We start from the raw sequence: 21,242 nt of genomic DNA, 5'->3' as shown, positions 1-21,242 counted from the left end.
ATGGTGCTATGACAGTAATGTCCACATTATGGTGATATGACAGTAATGTTCACAGTATGGTGGCTACAATTCGATAAGAGATGATCTCAGTTCATAAGCGAAGAAGGCCGAAGTGGAAGAGGAGTCTAGAAGAAGGTTGACTATCAAAAGAACTTGTGTCTTGGTCTTGGAGTGGCTAATAGGTCAAGGGTCTTGGTCTTGGTATTTGTCAATTGGAATCTCTATAAGAAGAATTTTTGTGGGTTTTCTCCTCAAAGAGTGAGAGGTTTTGGCCCTGGCTCATAGCCTACATTCTGTGTCTCTTGTCTACTTATGTTTATGCATTGGTAGTTGTTTGATGAAGAAGATCAATAATGATCTAAGTAAAGAAGATCGTAATCCAAAGTTGTGAAGAACACTCACAAGCAGTTACTAATAAAAGAGAAATCACCTAATGTTAATGCCCTAGATTTCTCAACAGCAAGATGCTCCCAAAAGTTCCAGAACCCCCAAAATCATACTCCCCCCTGATTAAGACCCCCTAGAGTCTACATACCCTAGATTTTTTCAATGAGGTTTCCAAGGGCAACCCTAGACTTAGTGGAGTGGGGGCTTGGTTCATTTTACTAAATTGTTCCAAATTATCATTTAAGACTGGTATTGGTAGTGTAACGAACAATTAAGTGGATTTTCTTATTGTCTCGACTTTTCTTAACCTAGTTTGAGAAGCTCAACTTTCAACCACATCTCTTTCAAGCATTTCTACAAAGTGGTAAATGTTGAGGCAGATGTATTGGCAAAAGAAGCAGTATCCATGTACCAGAGCCTACTCTAGTAGAACACTCTGTGGAGGGACTCTCCATGCCACTTTCCAAAATTCAGACACCTGTTCTGACAATATGATGCAAAGGAGAAGTTTTGTTAATATCCCCTATCAAAACAAGCTTCTTTGGCTAGTTTTTTTGGTGGGTAAAGAGTAAACAAGAAACACCTCCTTATATTTGGAACATTGTGTGATTCGGCCATATTTTGGACATATGCAGATCAATCTAGGATGACTAAATAGTCAACTCTAAAATAGATGTAATGTACCAGGCTGACAAGTTGTTTAGAAGTGGTCCTTTTTCAAATCAAATAATTGGACTTTATTATAGATTTAAAGGAAAACACACACACACACCCATATATATATATATATATGCATCCATTGGTCCGCTGGGTTTAGCTCAGGTGGTTGGGATAAATGTTGTTAACCTCCCCACTTGGGCTCAATTCCCACATGTGACATGTTAAGCTCATAATGTTCTTGCAATAGCTTCAAGCCTTGTTGTTGAGTAGTCCCTTGAGGACTGGAACATGTATATTCCTCATATGGAATATAAAATTTCAGTGTTGCACACATCGCGATAAAATCGCGATTAAATCGTAAAATTGCGATTTTTATCCAAAAAATCGCCTCTTTTTTTTATAGCGATTTTTATCGAAAAAATCGCGATTTTTTCGCTTAAAATCGCGAGGGCGCGCGGCAGCGGGGTTTTATATGGAAAAAACGAATTTTTTTTTATTCATTCAGCAGTCCGCCGCGGAGGAGAAGGAGAAGAAGTGAGGGAGAGGGTTGCCGTCGGTTGTGGGAGCGAATCGAAGCGATTTTAGGAGGAATCCAAGCCAAGATCGCCAATTTGTCCATAAACCAGGTATGTAGATTAATTTTTTTTTGTTTTGGTTCTATAAAAACTTTGCTTTTCATTGTTTTTAAAGAATTTTTGGAAATTTTTCATTGATTTGGGATGGGTTATTTGTTATGACTATGAGAACCAATTTTTGATTTTTATTTTCTCATTTTCTTTAAACATTGTTTATTTTTTTTTATTTTTCATTGTTTTTTGGCATTTGGTTGGGTAACTTGGGTTTAGAAATTGGGATTTTGGAAATAATTAGCTTGTAATTTTGCAAATGCTAAATTGTAATTTGTATTTACTATTATCATTTATGTAATCCTAAATTCCTATTTCCTAATCCTTATTTTTCCATAGGTTTGCAAATTCAAAATTCAAAAACAAACATGCCAAGGAAATTGGATCCTTTCTGGGAATATGGTGACCCTAAAACTCCGAATGATAGACAAAACTTGTATTGCAAGTTGTGTGGAAAGGAAATATTCGGGGGGGTGTACAGGTTGAAGTTCCACCTTGCACAAATCCCTGGACGTGATGTGGGGCCCTGTCTAAAGACAAATGCTGAAATTATCCAAAAAGCCATGAGAGCATTGGGAGAATTAGAGCACACTAGAGACGCCAAAGAAGAACTCAAAAGGCAACTAAAAAGGTCAGTTGAAGGAAGTGGGCCAAGTGGCACAGGTTCTACTGCAGCGTCAGTCAATCCGGTAGCTGCATCATCATATTTTGTTCCTCGAACCACACCTGGTTCACAACCAACTATTGGTTCAATGCTAAAAAGAACTGAAAAAGAAAAAGCTGACAAGTTGATGACAAAATTTCTCCTCTGGAGTGATATTCCTTTCAGCATTATAAGGAATAATCCATTTTTCCAACCTACTCTTGATGCTGTTGCCAGTGTTGGCCCGGGGTACAAACTCCCTTCTCTTCATGATTTCAGAGGCCGGCTTCTTCAAGATGAAAAGCGTGACTGCACCCAAAGATTGGAGGATTTTAGGGCATCATGGGCACAAACAGGATGCACTGTTATGTCAGATGGTTGGACTGACCAAAAGGGGAGAACCCTTATAAACTTCTTGGTTAGTTGTCCCTTGGGGACTATGTTTATCAAATCTGTTGATGCAACTCATCAAATGAAAGATGCAAAAACTTTATGTGATTTGCTGGATGTGTTTATTTTGGAGGTGGGTGCAGAAAATGTTGTCCAAGTCATAACGGACAATGCTGCAAATTATGTTGTTGCTGGTAGAATGCTTATGGACAGGCATCCTACTTTATTTTGGACACCTTGTGCTGCCCATTGTATTGATTTGATGTTAGAGGACATTGGGAAAATTCCCTTTGTCAAAGAGGTTGTTGACTCATCAAAAAGCATCACAAAATTTATTTACAATCACACATCTGTGCTTAGCTTGATGAGAAAATGCACCAACAACAAAGAGTTGGTGCGCCCCGCCATTACACGGTTTGCGACGAGTTTCATATCTCTTCAATCCCTCTTGAATTCTATGTGGGATTTGAAGAGAATGTTTCTTTCAGAGGAGTGGCGTGCTTCGTCAATGAGCCGCAAACCAGAAGGAGAGGCCGTCTGCAGACTAGTTTCATACCAGGAGGACTTCTGGGCGGGAGTGCAGGAGGTGTGCGCTGTTACAGAACCTTTGGTAAAGGTTCTTCGGTTGGTTGATGGTGAGAAGCCCGCAATGGGCTATTTGTATGAAGCCATGGATAGGGCCAAAGAAGCCATTCGGTCCTACTATGATGACAAGGGAGATGATGGGTTCCAGAGACAACTCCTTCTATGGAAGGTCATTGATGAGCGATGGAACAACACACTCCATCGTCCCATTCATGCTGCTGGCCTTTTCCTGAACCCTGCATTTTCTTATGCATGTGGGTTTAATTTTGATGTTGAGGTCGTGGAAGGATTATTAACCTGTGTCCAGAAGATGGTGAGAACTTCAGAAGAACGTATGGAGGTCTCTAGACAAATTGAGCAATATAAGTTGTCAGCTGGCACATTTGGCTTTGAGATGGCTGTCATTGATAGGACGGTTAAAATGCCAGGTATTTTTTAGTTTGTACTATGTAGTATGTACTTTGTAACTTTGTTTCAAATTTCATTGTTTCTTCAAATTCCATTTTTTTCTTATGTTTATTTAAAATTTTCTTTGTAATTTTGTTGTAGACGCATGGTGGAAGATGTATGGTGGCAGAGTCCCCCTTTTGCAAAATCTTGCCGTGCGGATCCTCAGCCAAACATGCAGCTCCTCGGGATGTGAGCGCAATTGGAGTGTATTTGAAAAAATACACAACAAGAAGCGCAATAGGTTAACACTTAAACATTTAAAATATTGCAAATTTCCAAATAAATTTTTGAATTCATTAAAGTTTTAAACAATATTTTTTTTATAATATTAATTATTAATTTATTATTTCATGAACTTTGTACAGGTTGGAGTCCCATAGACTTAATGACATGGTCTATGTCTACTACAATCTTCGATTGTGGGTGAAACAACTAGAGAAGACACCTGATACGGAAGCCATCTCATTGGATGGGATTGACACCACTGCTGAATGGAGGGTTGAGACCGAGAGGCCTCTCATGGATCCCACTGAGGATTGGTTAGTGCAGGATGAGGGGGAGGAGGAGGAGGAGCAGGAGCAGGAGCAGGAGCAGGAGGAGGAGGAGTTGGAGGAGCAGGAGGAGGAGGTGACACCGCCTACCCGGGCTACCCGGGCTACCACTACCACCAGTAGAGGACGTGGTCTCCGTCCACCTCAGCCTCCTGTAGCTGCTACTACTAGTTCTTCAGCTTCTAGAGCACGTCAGACTCCACTGCCATTTCCACCACCACAGGCACCAGCTTCTACATCTAGAGGGAAAGAGAAAGTTGTGCCATTTTCTCGCAAGAGGGGCAGAGGAAATCAATAGGATTAGACTTTCATTTTATTGTATATGACATTATGACATGATGAGATACATTATCATATTTTTTGTTGATATTTTGAGGCTGAGTTGGACTTGGGACTCAGGACTTACTATTCAGGACATGATTCAATGTTATGTGTGATTTTAGCGCTAGAAATGATATTGAACATCTTATATATTAGTTTTTTTATCATATTTATGTGTCAATGTATTTATTTTATGTTGTAGATGGTTTAGATATTAAAAAAATTGAAAAAAATTGAAAAAAAATGAATATTTTTGTGCCAAACGATTTTTCCCGCTTTTTTCCGATTTTTTCCCGATTTTAACGATTTTTTCCGCTTTTTTCCCGGCGCCGATTAAATCCCGATCGCGATGTGTGCAACATTGATATAAATATATTTCTCGTGGTGTGTGTGTGTGTATATATATGTTGGAGGGATCGACTGCATAAACCCTTGCCACTGTAGCCCTTTGTATTCTTTCTTCTTCCCTGATCTGGTTCGAACATCGTCGTTGCTGCTCTGGATCATCGTTGCCATGATGCTCTGGATCATGCTTGGTCATCTTTCACCACTATCTCCATTTTGTGACGTCTTTTTTTGTTGTTGGCCTAGATCTGGCAAAGGGATTTGAGGGTTGAGGTGTGGCGGCAACATAGTCGTCATATTTTCGGATTTGAGCCTTTTTTTTCGGTTGTTGGCCTAGATCTTGTGAAGGGAATTGAGGGGTTGGGGTGCGATGACTCCATAGTTGTCTTATACACGGGTTCGTGCCTCTTTTCTGTTGCAGTGGAGGTGGGCATTGTCGGTGCAGGTTCGTGTTGGTTCTTGAGCCAGCTTAGCTAGGCTTAACCTCTTTTCATGGGTGGTTGATGTCGTCGCTGCTGCAGTTTTTGTCATCTGCCAGGTTTTCTGCCACAGTTTCAGTGGGGTTTCTTGAGCTTTTTGGGCAATCTTTGCCCAGGTTATCTTTTGATGGGGGTTACGGGATTTCTTTGTTGCTCCTTCTGGGTTTTGGCGGGCCTGCGTGCTTGGCCTCTTAGTTTTCCTCAAATTTTGTCATAGGGTTTGATTTCTCTAGGGTTTTATGGGGCTATCTGGGTGGGCTATGCCCAGTTTTTAAGATGTTTCATGGACCTCCAATTAGAAGAATGTTAACTATGGAGCTTTGAGCTCTTCATTTTGGTATGCCTTTTGACTGATGTGACTGTAATGCCCTCAAGCATCTGCAAAATGTAATTTTGTCCCTGTTTTTCAGGTTGAATAAAATTATGATTTTTTCTTCGGAGGAAAAAAAATAAAAATATATATATGTATATATATGCAGACACAGATTAAATTTAAAATAAATTAACAATATTTTTCACATCTCAATAAAGATGGGTTCAAATGGCACTGAACTTACTATAAATTTTGAAAACATATCATTATAATTATAGGAATTCATATGATAGAAAAGAAACCAAAGAGAAAGCACTATATCTTTTAAAGGTTAAACTTGCATTTCCAAAGATAAGAGAATGGCCGTATTCACTGTTTGCAAAAATGTGAAAGACAGGATGAAAGTATTCAATGTTTATGAGAATATGAAAGACGGGATGAAAGATACTTGATAGATAGATCAAGATGCAAAAAGAAATATTGAATATTTGTAAAATGTTACATCTATTTGAAATTGCTTCATAAAGCTTCTAGAAAATTTAAAACGAAAAATCAAGTTTACCGAGCTTTACCATGCAACTAAAATTAAAATTGCTTCATAAAGCTTCTAGAAAATTTGAGATGAAAAATTCAAGACTAACAGGCTAATCTGTGCAATTAAGATTGCCAATGGAAGTATGCTTATTCCTTGCAAGATAAGAAAACATTTGATATGATAATGGTAGAAACAAATTTTGCCAACCACACTACTATTTTGCAAATGAAACAGAAAGTTAAGCATGAGGAGAAACAACATTTGAAAAGGTAAAGGTTGATAAACAAACCTCATTTAGTGAGTGAACAAGAGCTTCCTCTCCCAAAGAAGCATAAATCGTAACTACTGTGTTGTTCTGACGGAAGCAACCCTATTCCAAATACAGATTCACGAAAACTTGAGAACAATCAAAGCAAAAACAATACTTTCCATTTTTACTTCTTAGACATATAAGTAAGGAATTCATGGCAAAGACCATTTTCAGTTGCAAAACAAACGAAGAATCCCATTGGCCTTACCATTTGGCTGCATTTATCAATATGCCAGAAAACACTCCAAAGATTAATACCCATTTCTCCAAAAAACAGAATAGCATCCAGCTAAGAGAGACAATTAAAGCCATGCCTAATCTAAAAGAAACTACTGAAAAATTAGAGTTGAGCATTCATGGTTTTAAAAAATAATATTTGCGATTACAAAAGATGCTAACTTGTGAACTTACTTGCAAGGCAATAAGCCATTCTGCTCGAGTTTCAGCAAAAATTGCGACACGCTCTCCTCTTTCATGACCAAGTACTACCAAACCTGATGCAAAGTTACAAACACGTTCAAATGCTTGGCCATAACTTAACCACTCATAACCTCCCAGATGTAGCTTTTCAAAACTCCTGCCGTCTTCACTGACTTTTGTTTCTCTGCTAATCAGCTTTCGCGTTCCAAGTAAACGCATTTGAGCATGTCTTTTGCATGCTTGCTCAAACAAGTCCGCAAGAGTTGAAGCTCCTTCCCACGGCGTCTCAACTAAGAAAGAAGTGCCATGGCGTCTGATTGCAAAACCAGCATCCCCGCCCACATCCACAGGCACTCCATATACTTTTCGCTTTCTTCTGTTCCTTAACACAAATGACATCAGCACAGACACAAGGATGCCAACAATGTAAGCATTCATCTTTGTGAACAGGTTATATTACTAGACAGCCGCCAGAGAATCTGCTTTTAATGATGGTTGCAACAAGGTTACAATCGGGTCGCTTTCATCTGCAATTGTCATATGAATTGTATAGGTGATGAGGAGATTGCCTTGGGGGGATCCCAGATGCTTACTCTGGCTCGATTAACGATATCAACGAAAAAAGAAAGCTATATTGTTGGATCTTTAAGCTAGAGTAGAATCATGATTCATAAGATGCCATTTACCAACAGACACGATAAAATCTAACATTCTTGGTATCTTTCTATTGTCAATGTTGATATACTGGCTACAAGTAACTGCTCATCTCTTTCTAAAGATGAATAACAAAGGCCTTAAATAATATTCTTTATCTGACACTCTATTGCGGCTACTTGACAGAAAATTAAGAGAGTAGAAATTAACCATGCCAATTAATGCAACATCACAAGAACATATGATAATATGAAAGCTGATACTTTCATGCAAAAGCGTTATAATGTTTTACCAGCCACTTGTTCAATATACGGTTCAGCACAGAAACATGAGCATTTGCTAAGGCGTGTGAAATGGACAACTAAGGGGAATTTCATCTCAATTATAATAAGAATAAGTTTTTACTCTAGAGAAAAAGTAACAATATTTAGAACACAATCATGGCCACAATCTAGGCATAAAAGATGTCCCAGACTAAATGCCATTGTGCACGAGTTCGGACGTTAACATAAGTACTTTTAAATAAGTTTTCTGAAAAAAGTGAAAAGTGCTCTGCTGAAAATATAATTGATTGAGTTCTGAAGTCTTTCAACTAAACCTAACGTATCTGACCAGTGACTTTAAGAAATTAAAGCAAAATTTAAAACCTCGCTCATTGAAAGCAACCGATATTCAGTAGCGGCACTGAACAGTAAAACCCTGTAAATTCCAGAGAAAACAGGGGAAGTAGCACCTACAAAGTGAACAAGATTTTCCCGACTCTTGAAACAAATCAACTGCACATAAAAGAAAAGGATATAATTGAATTATATCCAAATAGCCGCCTGGGTACTCATGCCTTGACCTGATGATGTAAATTCAGTGATGTATAATTGTTTGAGTCCAACATGCATTTTCAAAACAAAAAATTGCAAATTGAAGTTTACTTCTACTGTAATGTCGATTTTTATGGATGAGTAATACCGATGAGAAAGATATGTTTTACCTCACAGACAATTCTTAAACGCGCTCATAAATGGCGATATTGCAGGATTCGAGAACTTGTAAATGAAGCACAACCAAAACCTTAAAATGCATACAGGCCCTTCTTTTTGTTTTCCTTATTTTAGATTAATTTCATGTTTGATATCAAACACGTCCTTTCTTTTATCATTTATTTATTGTAAAGTTTGTATCGTAAAATTGAGAGTTGACACCAACTTAATGCTTACGGGACGTCAATGGAGCCTTTCCGGATTTCTTCTCCTCTTCCCCCGTGTGTCGCTGTTGAAGGGTTGTGTATCACTGTCTACGTGTCACATTGGTTTGATACAGTTATGATCTGCAATTTTCGCATAGTTTAATTAGTAGATAGTTTAGTGTTTTTTGGATTTTTTCCGTTAGTTTAATTTTAATTTGGCTAAATTTTTTGCAACCGTTACTTGAAGTTTTAATTTGGCTTAAGAATTGATAATGAACTTTTTAGGGTTTAAAAAGTAAAGTAGAGATAGGTATCAAAAAGTTGGGTGTTGGAAAGCAAAAGATTTAATTAAATTTCAAGAAAAGTATTTAAAGTGGGGCTCAAAGATTCTTGTATCTATATTACAAAAAATTTCAACAACATCAAAGTGGGGCTCAAAGATTCTTGCACCTCGCATTACAAAAATTTTCAACAACATCATACAACAGGGATTCCCCACAGATTGGACAACTAGTGTGGAAATACCTCTTTTCAAGAGTGATGATGTCAATAATCCCTCCAATTATAAGACCATAATGATAAACTCTTTCATTGCAAAGTTATTTGGAAGCATGCTAGAAAATAAAAGCAGCAAGTGGCAGAAGAAAGAGATAAGTGTGCTAAAAGGCAAACAAGTTTTAGACCTAAACATTCCAGAGTTGATCATTGTATAACTTTAAGGCACATCATTGAAAAAATTTGGGAGGAAAAGGAAGAAGTCTTTTGTTGCTTTGTTGATTTCAGAAAAGCGTTTGACACAGTTTCTAGGGATAAGATTTGGCACATAATGGAGGAAATTGGGGTTCCTAAACATTTGAGAGCAATTGTGCATAGCCTATATGAAGAGGTGAAAGTCAAAATTAGAACTTCAACAAGCATTTCTGAAAGTTTTAAAAGCAATATTGGGGTCAAGCAAGGTTGTCCACTGTCTCCTACCCTTTTTGGTTTATATATCGACAAGCTTGAGGAGTGGTTAAATTCACGAGGGGGTGATGGTATCTATTTGGGCAAGTTTGTTAAGGCTTCTTTTGTATGCAGATGACCTTATCTTGATTGTTAAATATGCTTTTGGTTTGCAAGAGCACTTACTATCCCTTGAGCATTTTTGTAGAAGGGTGGGGATGCAAGTCAATATTAGCAAAACAAAAGTAGTGGTTTTCTCTAAAAAAAAAACATAACTAGCATAAGCCCTACTTTGAAGGCAACATTTTGGAAGAAGTTGCAGATTACAAATGCCTCGGAATTGACTTCAACAAAAATCTAAGTTGGGATGGTTGTAGAAAGAAAAGAACTCTGGGGGGTTGGAAAGCATTTTATGCTTTTCAAAATAGGTGTAAAGAGGCAGAATTATGGGACTGGAAAACCACCCAAACTCTTTTTGGGCTTCTAGTGATTCTGGTGATTCTCTATGGTTGTGAACTGTGGGCCAACAATACATCTAACATGCAATGGAAACAAATTGAGAAAATTTAGAAGCATTTGATTACAAACAAATTCAAAATTAAAAGTGTAGTTCCTTATGCTATCTTGTTAAGTGAAACTGGGGTTGCTCCTATTGAACCAATTGCTATGGTGTGAGTCATAAGGTATTTAAAAAAATTGAGCAAATGGAAGAGGGCAGATGGGCTAAGGTTGTCTTTAATGACATATTGTGCAAAAGAAAAAAGACTTGGATGCAACAAAATAACAAATGGTTTAGTAAATGGGGTATTTGCTTAAACATGTGTCCCATAAACAATAAAGAGATAAAAGCTTTTGTTATGGATAAGTTCCACGAGCATACTTGGGATAAAGAGCTAGGGAGAAAGAATGAGTATTATATTGAAGTGTTTAATCCCACTCATAATCATCAAAAAAAAGCATACATAGAGGCCAATATTTCTTAGAGAGCCAAAATACTTATTGCTCAGTTAAGGACTAATTAAACAGTGAGTTGGAAAAGGCCAAAAAAAGTGTGGGAGGAAAGAGTATGTGCTTTTTGTTCTTCCGAAAAAGTGGAAATAGAAAAGCATTTTATTTTAGAATGCGAGGCCTTCAAAGACAACAGGGAAAGTTATGCAGATATTATGGTAGCTATCTCTTAGGATAATCTATTTAGCGAGGGGTTTGTTGAGAAGCAGGGAGCGTTTATTGTGAGGCTTCACAGGAAAAGGGTTCAATACATCAACCAGATGAAGAAGAAATCTGTCCCATAGACTATCTTTAGCCTCGTGGACGTTAAAATAATTTTCTTTCTTTCTTAATTAATTATGGTTCGGAGAGGCTCATCTTATAACTAAATAGGACATTTGTGTAATTCTTTTGTGTTTAACTTTAAGTTAGAAATATATATTTTTTAATTAAACATAGAATATATTTTATTTTTATTTTAAAAATAGAATACATTATATTACTATTTTACTATAAAGTGTAGATCAATTGGATTGTGTGGGGTTCAGTCTATACTAGGTTATTGGTTCAAATTTTATGGGAAGGGATTGAGGATGGGAGCCACTTTTGGGGGAATTAAACTATCTCAAGGGATGTCCAAGCTCGATCGCTTCGGACAATCCTAGTGATAGCATCCCACTCATAGGCATCCACTAGTAGGCAGATCGTTCTTCCATCCAACATTAGAGGTCAGTCTAGCTCAAAAAAAAAAAACTAAATAAAATAATAATATTGGTTATAATAAAAATATAATTATATATATTTTTGGGTTATGCTTTCTAGTGCAATATGGTAAAGATGTTGTAACATAATGTAATATAATGTATTGCAAACATTTTAAATAGGTCAAAATAAAAATAACCTATAAAAATCAAATAATAATAAAAAAATGACCCATGGTATTCATGTGTAATATAGTCTATTTAAAGGGGGGAATTAAACCAGTCTAGATCCATCTTAACTTCAGATCTACCATTTTCATTTGCACAGATTGAGAGTTGAGCTCTTCAACCTCAAGATTAAATTGATAAGGGCTAGGGTTTTACCTTGTAGTTTCAAAGAGTTTACAGAGTGATTATGTTTGTCTTGCTCTGTATGTCGACATGAAGGAGAATTGTTCTTTGGCCAAGGCAGGGTTTTGCACCCATGTCTTAATTTGACTCTCACTCTCTATCCATTTAATTCCTTTTGGTTATATGCATAGTTATATGCGACTATTGCTAAGATTCTTGGATATTATGATGGGTAATTTTTGTTTCCCTGTTCGGTGATATATATATACTGGTTAAACCCTAGCCCTTATCAGTTTAATCTTATGGTTGCATAGCTTAGCTCTCAACCCATGCAAATGCGAATGAGGTCGAAGTGGTAGAGGGACAAAGGGTAGGTAGTCACCCTAACAAAAACATAACAATGTTCATCATTGATCAACCTCAAGAAAATCGCCACCGTCGAATGGGAACACTTGTCTAGGGCTTAGTCTAGTGTCGTGGGCCCCTCATCCGTGTATTGGTATCATGTGAGCCAAATACATAATGCCTCCATGGCTGCATACAGTGCCACAAAGGCCCAATGTCTATAATATTCATCACTCATCAATTTATGTATAAATTTCCAGCAAAGAGAGAAGTAACATCAAGGAAAAATCCATATAAATATATATAATGTGCAAACGTTGGAAATATAAAGTCAGTGGCCACCATATGCATACAATATGAGTCGATATAATGTTATAAGAGTTGGATTGTGATATAGATATATAAATGTTAATATAATGTTATAAGAGTTGGGCTATGGTACAAGGAAAACATAACAACAACCAATATCCTTAAGCTATGGTAGGGGTAGATCAGCAAGACCAATTCTCTAGCATATGCCATAGCCCTGAGGTGTTTAAATAGATCATTGGTAATAAGGAATATATAATAAACTTCATCACCATATCCAACCAAGTTGGATCACAAACCAAATTTAAAATGCATAGATTATACAATGTACTTAATTGTTGAAGAGGCAAGAATAATGTGGAAATCAAAAGAGAGTTACCTATGTGAAGGAAAAATTCATTAGTCATCCAACTAATGTGATAGCTAATGCACGCTGTGATTAAAAAAAAATATTATGTAATTCGTGGTAATTCTTAATTATTTTTCTAAGTGATTTTTGGAGGGATGTAAGGGATCAAATCTCTTGACATGCAAACCTCATTTAGAGTGAAAAGAGATTTGAACCCTCTCAATGCTTGGTAGATATGGAGTTAAGATGGATCTAGGTTGGTTAGTTAGTTTTGATTTAAAACATTATAAAACATCAATAATCTCACTGTATTCACTTAATTTGGATGTGGTAAAAATATTTGACTTTAACTCTAAAAGCCATAAATAAAATATTTAGATTTTTATACTAAGATAATTATATATCTTTTTTTTTTGTGAGGTAAAAGGATCCTTTCATTAATGAGAAAAAAGTTATATATAGCTTGAATCTTTAAAAGAGGACTAAAATCTAGAAGATACTTGATACTAACAAGTTTCCTACCAAGAACAAACAACCAGAAAACAACTACAATAATTGTACCAACATAGAAAACTCATTGAGAATTCAAGATTTAAAAGGGGAAAATGACTACAATAATCATATTAAGATAGAAAACTCCTTGAGAATTCAAGATTTCAAGGGGGCGAATGCCTTTGTATTTGCAAACCTTTCCCCAAGTTGACTAATTATTCATCGTCTTCTTGGATCCATGCCTTGCTGCTCTTACGACCTCATTTTTTGGCTTCTTCGATAGAGACCACCTCGAAATCCATTGTCTAAACCCCAAGGCTATAATATGAGGAACTCGAGCCTAATTGCTTGCTTCAAAGATAAGCCTTATACATAATCCTAGCCTTATGAGTTTGCATGTCTTTCACATTTTTTCCATGCCATTCTTCTGCAAGGGAAATCAGTCATGGGTCATCCAAATCCATATCTCCCAGTAGGGCTTCTACTTGAGCTTCTTCTTAGCTAATCATCTCTTGTGGTAATGTATTTTTCTGATGCCCTTTAGCATACTTTTTTCCAACCTTTTTGGGGTTATAGGATTTACCTTTTGTTGCTTAGATGCTTGATTGCATGCTGACTTTCTCTAGAGAATCCTTCAGAGATGAGAGAGACTTGAACCTATTTTCAAATCTAGGGATTTGGTTAGGATTTGAGGTACCCTGGGGACTCAAATTTATGCTTCTTCTGTAGATTTTTCTCAAATCAACTATATCTTTCTGAGAAGGGTTTTCTTCAAATGATTCCTTGGTATTCATCGAACAACCCCTAATGAGATTCACATATTGATGACAATGTTTGCATTTGAAAGGGACTTGTTCATAATCTAGACATTGTGTCCAAACATTATTCTTATAGTAAATCTCTATGGAGGTTGGAAGAGACTCGGAGATATTCATGTAAACACAAATCCATGCATATGAAGTGTAGCTCCCTCTCTTCGTAGCCTTTAATACTTTGAAAAAAAATTCAATGGCATTTCCAATGCCTTCAAGGGTTTCCTCTTCCCAATATTCCTTGGGGAGAGAAAAAAGACAAACCCACACTGAGGCTGCAAGGAAATCCTTCTTCTTTGGATTATATTGCTCCTTCCATAATCATATAAAGAGGCCAACATTGTTGAAAAATATGACCCTCCCTCAAAACCCCTATATGTGTCTTCTAAGTTGAAGAAAATGGTTGTAAAAACACCCTTGGCCCCTAACTCTAATTCTATTTGATCCTGGGGGTTCTATTTATTTCTGAGCCACCTAATCAAAGCCTTTTTAGAGGGTCGAAATCCAGCAAATTTGCATATCAAAGTGTGATTCTACATATATTGGATATATTATCCAATCTTACTAGATTTAACCTCCTATTTTGGATCTTGCGCCGCTTTTGGCAGGAAATGCCCTAGATTTCTTTCTTGCCACGATGCAACCAATGGAAAGTTTGTTACGAAACTAGTAACTCCACTTCATCAAGTTTCTTAATGAAAAGGATGTCGAAGATGAGAATATTAACGATGAATACCAATAGATCCAGAATCATTATGAACTCCTGAAACAATTTAGCTAAAGGAGGGAGCAGAGCCCCCTCTCGCAAAGCCAAGAATAGATGGTTATGCAAAAGAAACCCTAAAACTTGCAAAGCAAAGCCAAAACTCCAACTGATCCTTCTAATTTTATATCAACTTTAAAGAAATAGAGTGAAGTAATATATATATATATATATATATATATATATATATATATATATATATATATATATGTAAGACTTCAATAAATTGTTTGAATATTCATATTAATTAGTATATTTCAATATAAACTTCATTTATAGAGAAATCTCTCTCTCTCTCTCTCTCTCTCTCTCTCTCTCTATATATATATATATATATATACTTGGAGATGTGTGATTCATTCAATTCTTAATATAAACTTGATATGTGACATTAATTTTTTTTTAATAATAATAAAAAATATTCAACGTGGTAAATAAAATATTTATTGAAGTATATTTAAAAATATATTAATAATAGAAAAACATTTTAATATGGACAATGTTGTTCATAAATAAAATATTTCAATGTCATCTATGCATATACGTATATATTATAGAAAACAATTTAAAAAAATCTTATTGTTAAAATGTCTAAAAATATTTAAAGCAACCTCACTATTTTACATTTTGGCTCTTTTTAAGTATATTTTTTGGTCAAATTTGTTTTAAAATATTGCAAAAAATTGTTAGAATTGTAAATTTAAGTTATGTAATCTATACAATCCAAGCGCCCAAGAGGACTTTCAAGGCATTGCATACATTTATGCATTTAAAAATTCAATTTAAACAATGAAAAATTACATGTGGTGTGTGTAACTTAACCACATATTTATCAAGTTTCAAGAGGGATTAAATCTCTTGAGATGCAAATAATTTTTCAAGCTTTGCACTCTAAAAGGGGTTTTCATAAGAGATTTGATCCCTCTCAGCACTTGAAGATTTGTGGTTAAGATGGATCTATATTGGTGTAATTTTCAAAATTTGAGTGGCCTGAGGTTTTTGAGGATAGCTAATCCATTCATGTATTCAAAAACACATTTTAAATAATTGAAATTCATGATCTTGCCAAAAATTATAGGATGGAATTTTAACCCGAAAAAACGATTAGGAATGTCTAATAGTTATATTACTCCTTTAGTTTTGTCTTTTATGTACATGTGTCATTTCACAAGCTACATTTCCATAGGTTTTATATAGGAATGTCTAATAGTTATATTACTCCTTTAGTTTTGTCTTTTATGTATGTGTGTCATTTCACAAGCTACATTTCCATAGGTTATATATATATATATATATATATATATATATATATTACAATGATGATCCAATGACTAAGCAAGAGCTGAGACATCCTGTATTGACAAATAATTACACAGAGGGCTCCACAAACAACAAAGGTCTCATACACCAATTTAGTGTTGGCTTGGTTGTGACCATAAGGTCCTATACACCAATTTGGTGTTGGCATGGTTGTGACTTTAAAATTAGGATATTATTATTACTGACACAACCATATAAATTAAATGTTTGGTAAATGCAAGTAGGTATCAATTCATGATAAACATCAAAATACTCACCTCATGATACAACTCACACCAATAAGATTTAAAAAAATAACTAAAATATATATATATATATATATAGGTTAAACACATATATATTTAAAAAAACATGTAACAAGATTATTAACCATGAAGATTCACACTCACTTTACCATAGAGATTCTTAACTTGTAAATTGGATTTCTTCCAATACCATGGCTTATCAATACCACATGCCCAAAAAATCATAAACACTCATCATAATCAATATATATATATATATATATATATATATATATATATATATATATATATATATATATATATATATATATATATATATATATATATATAATTATGTTAGTTTAATTTTATAAAACTTTTTACTTAAATTGAAAAGTAAAAAGAGTATAACTATCTTTGAGATAAATCTCAACCCCCTATCCTATTACTATTAAAAATATTTTGGGGATATTTAGTAAAGGTTGAATCCCTATCATCCACCTATTAATTATTCATAATTAATTCAAAATTACGTAAGGCTTATTCCAAATTAGACACCCCTATGAATGTAATTATAGTGACTTATAAGATAATGATCTTGACAAAAACTTGATTTTAATTTGGTCGTAAAAAAAAATAATGTTTGTAATTTTGGGGAATTTACAACTTGAGGTGCAAACCTCTTTTAGAGTGAAGGGAGATTTGATCCCTGTTAGTGCTTGGTAGATCTGGAGTTAAGATGAATCTAGATTGTTTTTCAATGTTTTAAATTTAAAAAAGTAGAGTATATAAACTTTTATAAATTTTGATAGTTAAATTATTATTTTTGTAAATAGACGTTTTTCTATTAATTCAAGAGAATGATACATCGAGTGACAAACAAAAGCATGAAAACAAGGCCTCACTCTTACTGGATTTGTTGGCCATTAGATACATACAAAAAAGAATTGAGAGGATCTGCAAAAAACTAGATAACTTCATATCAACAGCCCACCAAGCACAAAACTGAGCAAAAACTAGGAAAAAAAAACCCACTTGCTTCATTGCAAATTATCATCATTTGGGGCTTGAGCTTCGTTTCCTTCGTCAATCGGGCGATGAAAGGTGTCATGGATGTGAGATTCCATATGTGCCATCCACCCTTCAAAACCATCCATGTTGTCATGCAACCTTTGTTGATTACGCTAAAGCGATGCTGGCTGTCTAGAATGCGTCCATAATTGTGCAGGATATCAGAAAAGAAACTAATCATATCATTGTGGTTTGTTTGGCGGTCTTGAGCTAGTTGGTCCACTAAGGCTTGGACCAGGTGAATTTGGGCTTCAATGGAATCAAAAGGAGGTGGAAAATCAACATGCCTAGGAGATCCTCTTTGCGGCACCTTGAGCATGCCTTCATCCACTGGTTGAGCCCCTTGTCTTCTTTCTCCCCTGCCCTATTGTCCACCCCCCCACCTGACGTGGATGACCACACTATCTTAGCATTGGCGGTTCACAACTAACATGACTTCGGCTCGCACAGATTAGACCAACCAAATAGGAGCAAATAGAAGCACTCGACCAACCCGGAGATCCGAGATTCCAAAGGCCTGTCTGACAATGACTTCACGAAAAAATTTGGCTCGGGACTCCTTCCTCGAGCACCACAAGGGTTGGGGAAGGCTCTCTTGGAAACGAATAAAAGAAACAACTGAGACCATTATTTTCTCACTATTTTCTAGCCACCAATTAACAAAATTATCCTAAAGAAACAAAACAAGACAATAGAAAACCTCTTTAGGACTTTGACCATAAGAACAACAGAATAATTCAGTTACCCTTGAGGGAAATACAACCCACAAACCATACAATAACCAAACTACCCTTGTTGGGTTGTGTTATATTCTTTCCACAACTAGCCCACGTAGTTAACTGAGGGGTTAGAGGGGCGGCAGAGCCACCCCTTTGTTGCGTCGATTGCGCAACGGGGGGGTCACAGGGGGGGCAGCAGCCCCCCCTTTCCGGGGGGTTTGAGGGGGGCAGGTAGCCCCCCTCTACGAGGTATGGGGTAGCGTCCCAGGAAATTATTTTTTGGACCGTATAGTAGGTTGGGCGGACCTACCTATGGTTTTGTGCATGGTTTTTCGCAGAAGGTTTTGGCCGCGATGGTTTTCGGTCCATGGTTTTGGACACGATGGTTTTTGGTCCATGGTATTGGATGCTTCGACATGTATAAATATTTATTGTAACATTGAAAGGAGAATAATGAACAATCAAGCTAGTAGTCCCGGTTTTTGGATCTAGGGGAAAATCTCTGTGTATATGTGTTTTATGTGTTATGCTCTCGCATTATTTATTTTCCTTGTTTTAGAATTCGTATGCAGGTAATTTATGTACGAGGTTAAAACCTACATTTGGTATCGAAGTTGTTTTGGCTTCAAGGGGACGCCTTTGTTGCTCAGGGGTTTCGCTCGGACCTGTGGTAGACCCTGTCTAGTGGGAGATCTATGGGATCGATTCTAGTGGTGAAAGAAGATGGCAGGCAGTGGAAAGATAGAGATCGAGAAATTTAATGGTCAGAGTTTTGAGTTGTGGAAACTCAAGATGGAGGATCTGTTCATGGATAAAGATCAGTGGATTGTAGTAGATCCAGGTACTAAACCAACGGGAGTGTCTGATGAAGAATGGAAGAAGTTGGATCGAAAGGCAAAGAGCACAATACAATTGTGCATCTTAGATTCAATATTGCTAAATGTATCAGGGGAAGATACGGTGAAGGCTTTGTGGGACAAGTTATGGACTTTGTACCAATCTAAGTCTCTGGTGAATAAACTATTCCTACGGAAAAAACTGTATAACATGAGGATGAAAGACTGAGACTCGGTGACAGAGCATCTGAACGCATTTAATACTGTGGTAAGTCAGTTATTGTCTGTTGATATTAAAATTTTAGATGAAGATAAGTGCATCAGTTTGTTGTGTTCTCTACCAGATTCGTGGGATAGTCTGGTTATTGCAATAGGTAGCAATGCAACTGCCTTGCAGTTTGATGAAATAGTCTCATCCTTGCTAACGAAGGAGATGAGACAGAAAAATATGGAGAGCCAGAATGGTGATGCCTTGTTTGTATGAGAATGGCCCTAGAACAGAAACAAAAATAAGTCATCGAGTGGGAGATCTAAATCTCCAGGAAAACCTATAAAGGTGGTTTGCTGGAAATGCGGAAAGGAAGGGCACTACAAAAGGGACTGCAAATCTAAAGCTCTTGATAAAGGAAAGGGATTTGATGATGCTCCTTCTGCAGAGGCAAAAACCACCTCAAATGAAGGTGGGGATGTGTACTTGGCTTCTTCAAGTACACATGTAGATCATGAGGCATGGTTGATTGACTCAGGTGCATCCTTTCACTTCACTCCCCATAGAGAGTGGTTCTGCGAGTATGAGAAAAATGATGGTGGTGATGTCTTCTTGGGGGATGACAGGAAGGCTAGAATCATTGGTCGCGGAAAATTAAAGTTGAAGTTGCAAGGTGGAAGGGTTAGAACACTTCCGAGTGTTCTGCATATTCCTACATTGGCCAGAAATCTATTTTCTGTAAGCAAGCTAGATGATGCAGGTGTAAAAACAATGTTCGAGAAGGATACCTGCAAGATGGTTTGGGGATCACTAGTATTGATGCGAGGAGTTTGGATTGAAACTCTGTACAAGCTGCAAGGTAGCATTTTTGTTGATGGGTGCAACAGTTATGTGGTTCTTGAAAGTGGAGCAAAAAATTTAGTGGTCTCTGGAGAGAAGATCATGTTGTGGCATCAAAGGCTTGGACATATTGGAGAGAAGGGCCTTCGAATACTTCATGGTAAAGTTATGGTAGAAGGTATGAGTAATAGTTCTCTGGATTTTGATTTTTGTGAAAATTGTGTATATGGGAAGCAGAATCGGGTGAGTTTCCCCTTTGGTGGTAAGAGGGCAAAACAAATATTAGAGCTTGTGCACAGTGATGTGTTTGGACTAGTGAAGGTTCCATCACTGGGTAAACCTGTGTACTATGTATCATTTATAGATTACTTCTCAAGGAATACATGGATATATTTCCTTAAGAAGAAATTTGAAGCCTTTGACAGGTTTAAAGAATTTAAGGCTCTGGTGGAAAACCAAAAAGAGAAGAAGATAAAGGTGTTGAGGTCAGATAACGGTGGAGAGTTTTGCAGCAAGGAATTTGAAGAATTCTATAAGAAGTGTGGTATAGCACAACAGAAGACTACTCCATACACATCTGAGCAAAATGGAGTTGCAAAAAGAATGAACAAGACGTTGATGGAAAGGGCAAGAAGCATGCTCAGTGGTGCCGGGTTAGGACAGGAATTCTGGGTAGAGGCGGTGGAGACAGCATGTTACCTAGTCAACAGATCACCTTCATCAGCGTTGGAGGATAAGACTCCACAAGAGGTATGGACTAGTAAGAAACCCTCTCTTTCACATTTGAGGGTATTTGGATGTGATGCATATGTACATGTTCCAAAGGAGAAAATAACAAAGTTGGATAGTAAACCTGAAAAGTGCATCTTTATTGGGTATAAGGATGGTTTAAAGGGTTATAAGTTTGGAACCTAGTAACAAGGAAGGTTGTGTACAACCGAGATGTGGTGTTCAGAGAGGTGAAAGATGTTATTAAACATGAATTCCAACCAAAGGAACTTGAGAAGATAGAGTTTTAACTTAAGGAGGAAGAATCAAACTCTACAACAAAGGAGGAATCAGAAGATGAAGAGCCATAAACTCTGAGTGTGAGAAGATCAGTTCGAGAAAGAAGGCAGCCAGAA

General features: G+C 36.5%; 2 protein-coding genes across 7 annotated transcripts in view; one reads left to right on the top strand and one right to left on the bottom strand.

Moving 5' to 3' along the window:
* The window catches only part of LOC149220809 (long chain acyl-CoA synthetase 8-like), a 312,559-nt gene extending 303,747 nt beyond the window's left edge, over window positions 1–8,812 (bottom strand). The window contains exons 1-4 of one of the 6 annotated variants that reach the window (XM_089384924.1): window positions 8,655–8,812; window positions 8,407–8,445; window positions 7,007–7,542; window positions 6,575–6,655 (exon numbers count right to left, since the gene is read on the bottom strand). In XM_089384924.1, coding sequence (XP_089241050.1) covers window positions 6,575–6,655; window positions 7,007–7,453 — 528 coding nt within the window. In that variant the 5' untranslated portion in view covers window positions 7,454–7,542; window positions 8,407–8,445; window positions 8,655–8,812. Of the gene's footprint in view, window positions 1–6,574; window positions 6,656–7,006; window positions 7,543–8,316; window positions 8,465–8,654 lie in introns of those variants that run through there. The other 5 variants (XM_089384920.1, XM_089384926.1, XM_089384921.1 and 2 more) reach the window with 5 other exon arrangements.
* Window positions 1,858–4,763, top strand: LOC149220810 (uncharacterized). The gene is made up of 2 exons (XM_089384919.1): window positions 1,858–3,982; window positions 4,107–4,763. The coding sequence occupies exon 1, from the start codon at window positions 2,042–2,044 to the stop codon at window positions 3,728–3,730; it is 1,689 nt and encodes a 562-aa protein (XP_089241045.1). The 5' UTR covers window positions 1,858–2,041; the 3' UTR covers window positions 3,731–3,982; window positions 4,107–4,763.
* Window positions 8,813–21,242: the final 12,430 nt, after the last annotated feature.

Source organism: Pinus tabuliformis, chromosome Q, assembly GCF_031772625.1.
Source record: "Pinus tabuliformis cultivar Carrire ecotype Pingquan chromosome Q, CPIR1, whole genome shotgun sequence".
Classification (NCBI taxonomy): domain Eukaryota; kingdom Viridiplantae; phylum Streptophyta; class Pinopsida; order Pinales; family Pinaceae; genus Pinus; species Pinus tabuliformis.
The sequence above is the reverse complement of the archived record's forward strand: the minus strand, read 5'-3'. Positions and strand labels throughout refer to the sequence as shown.

Bases quoted from the DNA above. Each gene is read 5' to 3' on its own strand.
- LOC149220810 (XM_089384919.1), top strand. From the start codon at position 2,042: ATGCCAAGGAAATTGGATCCTTTCTGGGAATATGGTGACCCTAAAACT.